The sequence below is a fragment of the Notothenia rossii genome, assembly GCF_949606895.1.
Source record: "Notothenia rossii genome assembly, chromosome: 9".
NCBI classification, from domain to species: domain Eukaryota; kingdom Metazoa; phylum Chordata; class Actinopteri; order Perciformes; family Nototheniidae; genus Notothenia; species Notothenia rossii.
Genome location: NC_136907.1, coordinates 20,529,296 through 20,539,210, shown reverse-complemented (window position 1 = coordinate 20,539,210; position 9,915 = coordinate 20,529,296). Strand labels below are relative to the sequence as shown.

Sequence of the window (9,915 nt, the reverse complement as noted above, 5' to 3'; positions counted from 1 at the left end):
GGATACGTCCTGCAGTTCGCCTCTCCCCCCCCCCCCCACAGTTCAATGGGATACAGGAAACACTCCTGTTATCCCAGAAGCTATGACTTGCGCTCCAATCCGAGCTGCTGGAACTCCTGTTGAAAGAGGATATTTCCAGGGTTCCTCAAAGGGAGGAAAATCGGGGGTTTTCACTCCCGTTATTTTTCTAATCCCGAAAAAGACTGGGGGAATGAGACATCCTCGATCTGTCAGTATTCCACATGCTGACGATCAAACAGGTGCTGGAATGTGTTCACCAGGACGACTGGTTCACTTCCACCTGAAGGATGCATACTTCCACGTACCCACCATCCCAAAACACAGGAAATTCCTGCGTTTTCTCATTTCAGGGAATATCAGACCAGACAATCGTCTGCCGTTCGGATATTTCCTGGCTCCTCGCATTTTTGTGTAGAGAAGGCTGGAGCCACTACATAGAGGAGGGATGAGAGTGTGGTTTTCTCTGGACGACCTGCTATTTGCTGGTTCGCTCCAGAGAGGAAGTGCTTTACAGACGGTACATCTCGTATCGCATCTGTGAAAGCCTGGGTTTCATAATAAATTGGAAGAAGAGCTGTCCTCTTGCCTCTCAGACAATCGTTATCTGGGAGTGGAATTAAACTCAGCCAGCATGAGAGCGCGACTCTCGCGGCAGCGAGTGGAGGAACTGACAGCTCTCCTCCAGCGTGTCACAACCCACACAGCCCTCTCCGTGACGCAGCTGCTCTGCGTTGGCGTCAGCTGGTCACGTGATGATACCCCTGAGTCTCTTCCAATAGGGGGACTCCAGAGGTGGTTCATTCACTGCAGAAGCCTGCTGTTTTTAACCTATTGGTTTATAAACTGCAGAACTCGCGGTATTCCTCTGTCCCAGATATGCCTCCTACACACGGTCATAATAACCCACGAGCACCGTTATAACGCCTCGTGTGGACAGCATGCACACACCTCTCATCCCCTGGGCGTGTACGTGCCTCATGATGAGAGACGGAGTGAAATGCAGCGTGTGGAAACTCCCTCGCAGCCCTTTTGCCTCACGGTTAGCGGCGGTGATGGCGTGGCTCGTAAACATGACCCCCATACAAAAAAAGTTATTTTGTATGGGGGCAGATTGCCGGGCCTCCTTCCTATTTATACCGGAAGGAGGCCCGAGGGCGGGCCCCACCTTGCGGGTGGGCGTGGACTACAAGTGTTTCAGTGCTGCGCGGGTGCGCAGGGGGATTACCCAATAGCGATAGCCTTAGAGGGCTGCGCCATTTACTCATAGAAGCTGGGGTTACAGTAGGTAACCTCAGTTCAACATTGAAGTCAGACATTTAAACAACAGTGAATGTGCTCGCTATGATCAGCATTGAAACAACATTGAATTTTTAACCAATCCCAACAATGAATCAACCTTGATTCAATTACGATATGATCAACATTGAAACAACATTGAATTTTCAACCAATCCCAACAATTTATCAACCTTTATTCAATTATGATATGATCAACATTAAAAGAATGTAGAATTGGATCAACATTGATTCAACTATATTATGCATTGGATTATACATTGAAACAATGTTATTATCAGATTGCAAAAAGTCATTGAATCAACATTGAGATATTGTCACGCTGAAGATTGCAATCAACATTGAAAATAAACTAAAATGAACAAACAAAAAAAGAGCCCATTATTTATTCCGATTCAACGATATCAACATCTTGTAACATCTTTTGTCCACAAGCTTACATTTCTTAATTTTTTTTAACATTTTGTAACATCTTTTGTCCACAAGCACACAAAACATTCTCTCTTAAGGTCCCATGACATGCTTTTCTGGTTATTACCCGTCCCCTTGTGTTATGTAGGTTTTTCTGTATGTAAACGGTCTGCAGAGTCAAAAACCCTCAAAGTACACCCTGTAGGGAGTAAAACTCTAACACAGAAAATACCTGTCTATACTGCCCCAGAACGCCTCGTTGGGGATTTCTCTTTTTCCATTGTTTACTTCCTGAGTAAAGTGACGTAACGGATTTCCACACACACAGCCTGGCTGTGAGAGTGTGTGTGTAGGCTCAGGCTGAGTTCCTCTGTGTCTCGCTGTCTCGCAGACCCCATGCCATCATCATCTTCTGTTTAAAGCAGCTTTGCTAGACGTTGATAACATGCATTCTTCACATGCTGAAGATATGGATTTGAAAAAATGCACGTTTTACAACATAGCACACGTTAAGGACATTTCTTGACATAATAAACCTCTAGCAAAGCTGCTTTAAACAGAAAATGATGATGGCCTTTGAACACAGATTCTGAGGATCGTTTCTGCTTCTACTTTTATCCATCAGGTCAAAATAGGATTCACACACCTGACATCATTGTGATATATCAGGCCTCAGCCTCTTCAGCACATCACAATCAAAGAATTTAAGAATAAACAAATATAACAATTACAATCCAGTGCCTCTTTTCAACTGGCAACTCACAATTCCACACATTTCAATTTCACAGGCAAATGGGACTTCAAGCTTAAAATGACTGCATGTGCAAGCATGTACATACATTGAAGTTTTACCTGATCACTAACAATGAACTTGAACAGTAGAAATACTGGATATGCCCCTCTTTTGAACTGGCAACTTACACATCTACACATTCTTTGATTCTCTATTTCAGAAGAGAACTTATATGCTTAAAATGAAATGAATGCTGTGAGGTTTTACATGAGCACTAACCACGATGCACTAGAACAGGCGAAACATAGATTAAAGTCATATCTGGCTTCCCCATTAACATTCACAGCAAAAGCTTTGTTTAGCAAAAGCTTTGCTTATGCGCTGCGAGCATCGAGAGCCAAGCTCGTAAAAGATAGTCTGAATGGCTTCAAAGGTATACCTCATCTCCTTTGGATAATCCATTTTCATTGCATAAACTAGGCCAAAGAGGTATGCAAAGGCAGTAGAGTTGTCTGGTAGGTCATGCAGTACAATGGTCCCTTCCCACACAACAGCCACGTCTCGCACATTTGGCGATATGGCGGCATCATCATCTTCAATGACGGTGAGGATGGCCACAGACACACCTCCGAGCAATCGTTCTTCATGGTCAGTTTCCTGAGGAAAAGTAAAATATGCATGAATGAATGCTATGGAAAACTAAACTACAAAATGCATATCCACTGATTCTAACTTTAGCACCAAGCTACTGAATCTTAACATTCAGCTTGTGGAAGTTATAATTGCAACTCAACAGCACGGCGGCTATCACCCACCAACCTTGTTGTGCCGAGTTCTATAAAGAAGTATTTTCTGATAAAGAACACCAGACAACAATGGCCAGCTGTATCGGGTTGGCTGTTGCTCAAACAGCGCTGATATTTATTTAAATTTTATTTTGAACTCATCGCGCTCGGGTTCATGAGGTGAAAACATCTCTGGGCTCAAAATAAATCTGTAAGTGTATTATGCATAAATTATTAGCATAAGCTATGAGATCATAAAATCTTTAAACTACATTAAGCAATATTACTTGTATTGTGTAAGTTTATTTCCTACAGTTAGTATTACTTACCAAACACTCCAGAAGAGAAATTGGTTGTGTCATCTCGGCAGGCCTCTCAGTGCTGCTGTCTTTCGGTGAGACACAATGTCGGATGTCTAAGGAGTACCCAGTGGAAACACACAAACATATCAATTAGTTTAGTGCCGTAGTAAATTTATACAAAATCCGACGTTCTGTATAGTAATGAGGAGGATAAAGAACAGGTCAGATCCCAGTAGCATGCTTCAGTAAAAGACTGGCAAAAGAAAAGAAAAGAAAAACTGCAATCCTGCGGACAATTTTAATTTCTACTTTTACAAATTAAAAATACTGTTATAGTTCTCAAATTGCACCAACTAAGAACACCAAGCAATGACTTTTAACATCCATTTTTACAGAAGCCTTTCCATCAAAGCGTTTTTGCTCCTGCAAATGTTAGGTGAAGGAGCATTTCATATTTTCAAATGGGGGGAAAGGGCTTTGGTGGACCAGGCTCCGGCCATCTTCCCCTCAACTTTTGCATGCTCTTAGATTGAGGCACTTCACTCACTTTTTCATCAAGTTTTTCCAAGAGTTCTTCCATCTTCTGTCCAAAAGCTCCCTTCCTAGCCCGGTACAGTTTCAGCAAGCAAGGCACATGTTTGTCAAAGGCTGCACCGAAGGTCCCCAGGAGGTCTTTGCTGGTGATCCAATGAAATTCTTCAGATATCTGAAAAACACAATAACAAAACAATGTAATTTGATTGTAACCACAATGTTATGTTTTTTCTGTGCAGCAAATTCCCGGGTAGCTGTCTTGTTCAAAGTCTGCACCATCTTAAGGGGATAGTTTTGATGTTTTTAATTGAAAAAAAAACTGGTATTAAAATGTTGGCGACTGATTGGAAAGTGGGGCCTGTAGTGGAGTGGTAGGGCATAGTATAGTTTGCAATTGACTGACATACACAGTCAGTGTGAATACAGGGCTAGTTCGCACCTTTTCCGTGACAAAGGCGACAATGTTATAGAAGAGTCTCTTGATTGGAGCTTGCAAATCTGCAAAATCTGCACTGCATGTGATAACCCCTGACCACAAGAGAAACATATAGTACATTCAGTTCAGTCAGCACTCGCAGAGATATCATTTTTGAAACGTTTAATTTGTTAGTTTTCATCCTTTCCTTATATACTTAGTAGGACTTAACAAAAAAAATATTTAAAACTCAGTTAATGCGGTTAATTTTTAAATTGCTTCAGTTTATCATCATAACAGATCAAAACGTTCAGATTCATTTTACAATCTATCAAGAAATTGTATTCTTCTACAAACAAAAAAAAAAACAATGAAAACATTTAAACAAACCACTAATAGTATATTAACTACGTTATTCAAAATTAACATTCATTTTAGATAATAACACCGGTATAATAAACGGAGCGCTCTCTTTTCCTCTCTCTCCTTCTCCTGACAGCCCGTCAGTATCTCATGCAGCTCGCTACTCCAGTAATGAGTGACCCGACAGTGAAGAATAAACATATGTATAACTAGTTTAGCTAGTTCCAGAGGTAGATAAAATAACTAAGTGTGTTTGGTCTAACTTGAAACGTGTGTTTTGCTCCGCTCACCGGTCCGTTACAGCGCAGGGTTCTTACACCTTTTCCAAAGTCAAATTCAAGCACTTTTCAAGCATTTTCAAGGTGCATTTTCAAGCTTTTCAAGCAGCGTACAGCTGTTGTAAATTACATATTTATATGCACATACTTATACTCAAATGATTATTTCCCTACCTCACATTAAATCAGATGTTCTTTATGCTATAAACAACCAAATGTGTGTTTCGTAATAGAATTCTACATAAGGATGAAAAATTAAAGATAAGAAAACAAAGTTTAATATTGTAAAATGAGTGACCCATATCATATATAGTAGACTGGGCATCCCATATAACCTGGCTGAGCCAATATGAAACAATCAGCCAACTAACTTTTCAATAAATTCTTTATTAACATTTTTGAGGTCCTTTTAGGGTGGCAGTAAACATACGGCTCTCCAAGGTTAGGACAAAACCATTGAAACACAAAGCTGATATAAAAAAAAAGCATGTGCAGAGATCCTCTTTCTGTGTATGAGTTTTGGAGGTTTCCAGGGAATTTTTTTCAGAATATGAAACTTTTATCGCCAAAATCTCCCGATAAATACATGTTTGAAGCTTGTAAAGGGAAGATGACAGCTCTCCCTCGCACTAATGCTTTTACGTAGCGATGCTCCCCCCTCCCTCCCGCTAACATTATGAATGTATGGCGTATAGTAATCATAGATAACACGGCAGGGTCCGTTAAAGTTTGTTTTCATCTGATTTCAAATAAACAAAGTCTTGGCTTTCAGAATATTAAACTTGTTTCGGCAAATTCAGATGATAAATACAACTTTGAAGCTTGTAACGGCATAATTACAAGCGGAGAACGGAGTAACTTTACGTCAAAGCAGGCATAGCAACAGCCGGTGTTTCTCGTGAGTGTTTTCCCCGGGAAACTAACACAATACACACAAACGCAAAAATACACAAACACACACACACACTCGCGAGCTTCCCCCAGATCAGTAATACAAACGAAAATATGTTTCCTCCGTTAGAAATCCAGGAATATCCTCTTTCCAACAGTGTATAACTCAAAATGTGTCTTCGGGTCAATGTGACTGATTTCGATGGAGCAAGTTTAGGCACGAAAAATACTACCAGTAGAAATACATTGCTTTTATGTGCTTCATCCTCTGAAATCCACAGGATGGCAACTGTCGCACATACTGACATAGGTACGCTCCTTTTTATTATTGTCACCTGCATAAGCAATTATCCCACATCGAGTTCGCTAACGTTACTAGCTTAAACAAACGTAACATGCAACATTAGCCAAATCCAAAATGCTCTACTAAGGCTTACCTTTCATATGGCTCGTCAGCGCAGACTCTCCCATCGCGAATAATTGAAATTCTTTGTGGCAAACTGTGCAGAAGGCGAATCGTTGGGTTGATTCTCGTTTTAGCCACAGCTTGTACTTCTTTTCGGATAGCCAACGCTCGTTAAAACATCAACCTCCTGGCATACTGTCATTCTCTCATTAGAATGCCCAGGTCACACAAAATAAAACACTTGCAGGTCGCGCGCATAGCGCGGGAAGGCCGGAGCGGAGCTGTTTTATGTAGAAACGAAGCAACTAAGCTCGCTCCGACTTCTTTATTTTCTTTTAATCTAAAAAGCGAACTATTCAGTCAGACAGCAATTTATTGTAAAAGTAAAGCATTTACAATTTCAAGCACTTTATCTCAAATCCAAGCACCATTCCCAAAATTCAAGCACTTTTCAAGTCATGAAAACACCTCGTAAAAATTCAAGCATTTTCAAGGATTTCAAGCACATGTACGAACCCTGACAGCGGCTGAGCTTCAGGTGATCACGGAGCTGCGTGACCTAAACAATAAGTGTTGCTTGGCAACGGGGTGTGGCGGCGAAGTATATATTTTTTCTCTTAAGTTTGAGATGTTTTTTACCCTCAACCAAACAACAAGACCTGTAACACAACAATGTCAGAGTCACCGGCGGCCGGCTACCCCAATAAACAGACGTTTCTTACCGCTTAACAACAATGCCTCCCATTCCGTGTATCGTCACACATACACACAAGTTCTTTATAAAACGTACGAACACGGCTCACAGCGAAAATGTATAACACATACATTTCCGCCATGGTCTACATGCGCTTTTACCTCGCCGCCATGTTTCAACGGGGAAACCGTATTCAACCCAATATCGGACAAGGCTGGCCTGTAAAAATACAAGTCAAGGCTAAGTTTCAACACAGCAGCAACGTTGTCATATCCCAATCAATGCTGTGTGTAAAGTGCGTTATACCTCTGGCTCGGTTTACTATTACACCGGTCGTCTCACCATCAAAATACATTATAAACGCCTTGAAGATAAATTTGACGCCATCTGTAGCTAAGCTAGCAAAGCTAACTGTGGTGGGTAGTTGAACTCATTGTATCTATCTTTTGGTTTAAATAGTACAGTGCACTTTACTTTTAACATTCCTTGTTAGGTAAAACACACACTTACCTCATTATGCAAACGAGGCAGACAAATGTCCCAAGAATCCTCAATTTCAAATCCAAATTCGGCCACATGTGATGTTTCTGTCCACAAAATGTCCAACAAATTCGCTCGCCCGCTCATAGACAGTGACGGGACCCTGCTCAGACCCTGCGGAAACCCCGTAGAAGAAAGCAATGCGCATGCGCGCAGTCGTCTGGGTTTCCATGGAGGAAAATGTGACTGCAACGTATTAACGGTTAACTCAAAAATCCTTGTTATGCTGTGTTTTAAATACAGCTGTATAGGGGAGGGGGAGGGGAGAGTTGGTCTCACGTTGAAACAATGTATATTGAATGTAGGGAATTTCAATGTTGAAAAACCGGCATCTATATTTCATTGATTCAACAACATTTTTTCAAACGTTGAAATGGTATCTGTAATAACACATCGAATCAACAATGATTTCTCAACTTCAACCAAAAATAACCAATTTAACCAAAATCCAATGTTGAATTAATGTATTTTGCTATCTGGGTACTTTCCTTACTATGGAGTTGGCAACACTGCCTACTTGTTTGTCCACACGAGGTCGACCAGACTTGGTCGAACCTCCTCTCAGGCACCAGAAAAAGCTCAAAAGGGTTGTCAATGTCCTGTCCACTACCGAAAACAGGTGGGCGAAATTGTTAGAGGAAGTAGTATTATTCATCCCGCTTCCATCACATTAGTATGCATAGAAAGTGACAGGTGCTGTGACAGGTCACACCTCTCCCTACTTATGCTAATGAGCTAAGTCCCGCCTCCCCTGTGTTCGAGGTGTGAGATCTCAAGTAGGTGTGATATCCCAAGTAGGTGTGAGATCCGTCGATAGGAGGGGGGTGATGTGTATTCACAGGAGTCAAAAGCCCCCACTGTTGCGCCTTATGGTGTATAATAAAACATGTTTCAATCACATTAGTATGCATAAAAAGTGACAGGTAGGCCCGCCCCCAAGTCTATTAAAACAAAATGCCGCTTCCATCACATTAGTATGCATAAAAGTGACAGAAGGGCCCGCCCCAATTATGTGATGTCAGAAGACCGAAGGGGTGGAGTGAGATAAAAAAAAAGAACCCCGTGCAGATAAAAAGCCAGTCATTTCCAATCATCAAGTCATCTTTCCAAAAAGAAAAAATGGCCAAGAGGCGCCTCGATATGGGTTTAATCAGCGAGACGCCTGTGACAACTTACCGCCATCCGTCCGGGGCGCCAATCAAGAAACGGATGCAGTATCTGTGCCGGGTTCAAACACCTCCGGTCGAAGATCTTGAAGAGAAATGGCTTCTGGAAAATGAACATGTTTGGGGATACGTATTCAACTATATGGCGAATGAACTGAATTTCTACAATCTGAAGAATGGAGAAACGTATGGACCCCACAGTGTTAAAGCAACATTGACCTCAACAGATTGGGCTGTGTTAACTCTGGTGTCTTCCAGAGATCTCCACGCAACCATTGTATCGGAAGAAGTAGTGCATCAAGAAAACACTGTGGAACCAGCGGTGTACAAGATATATGCAACACAAAGCAAAGAAACGCAAACAAAAAGCGAGATCAAAGAAGAGTTTTCACCGTTACCCCTCAATGTGGAGGAAGAAGAAGGAAATATCCCCCCGCCGCCAGAAGTGAAAAGAGTCCTGACAAGCACCGTCTGGGAAACTAAAAGCGGACCATCTGGGCGATGGTATTACCGCGCAAGCCGTTTGCTGACGCAGGGGGAAGGGGTTCTCTCTAAAACACAGTGTCCTGCCATCTCTCTCTGTTTCTGCTGATGTGTAAAATATACAAAATAACGTTTTATATACTTACTCTCTTGTTAAAAGGTGATGAAGTTTGTAGCGTAAGCCAGCCATCAGTGTTCTAGTTTTAAGGATCGAAGGATACAATGTATTTTTTAAATGGAGCAGAAATAGAACTAGTCTCCCAGTGCAAGTATCTTGAACAGAGAGTGTCATATTGGACTCGCACTTGGCTTTTTAAGAAACATATCCAGAAAGTATCCAATACCATTAAATTCAACTTGCAACATTTTAAACAATTTAGACCTTTTTCTTAACTGTCAATGCTGCAAAGTCATACCTCCACTGTATGATTCTATCCATAGCCGTGGGAACATGTTTCAAATGGGGGAATGACACCAGGGCTGGTTCTGACCAATGTGCTGCCCTATAGGCAAGATTTTAGCTGGCAATGAAAAACCTCTACAAAAGACCAATACACTACAAAAAGAGAAACATATTGACATGGTGGACAGCTTATAT

General features: G+C 41.5%; 1 protein-coding gene across 1 annotated transcript; it reads right to left on the bottom strand.

The window, feature by feature from the left end:
- Positions 1-1,532: 1,532 nt before the first annotated feature.
- On the bottom strand, positions 1,533-6,629 carry LOC307018532 (uncharacterized protein). The gene is made up of 5 exons (XM_079648801.1): positions 6,466-6,629; positions 4,521-4,609; positions 4,095-4,253; positions 3,575-3,660; positions 1,533-3,117 (listed from the first exon to the last, which is right to left on the bottom strand). The coding sequence occupies exons 1-4, from the start codon at positions 6,497-6,499 to the stop codon at positions 3,604-3,606; spliced, it is 339 nt and encodes a 112-aa protein (XP_079504927.1). The 5' UTR covers positions 6,500-6,629; the 3' UTR covers positions 1,533-3,117; positions 3,575-3,603.
- Positions 6,630-9,915: the final 3,286 nt, after the last annotated feature.

What these genes read in the sequence shown, in the direction of transcription:
- LOC307018532 (XM_079648801.1), bottom strand. Translation starts at nt 6,499, where the DNA reads ATGGGAGAGTCTGCGCTGACGAGCCATATGAAAG. An exon ending in TCGCCTTTGTCACGGAAAAG is followed by an intron (nt 4,254 to 4,520) that starts GTGCGAACTAGC and finishes TGTGTTTTTCAG; the next exon opens with ATATCTGAAGAATTTCATTG. An exon ending in TGGAAAAACTTGATGAAAAA is followed by an intron (nt 3,661 to 4,094) that starts GTGAGTGAAGTG and finishes GGTACTCCTTAG; the next exon opens with ACATCCGACATTGTGTCTCA.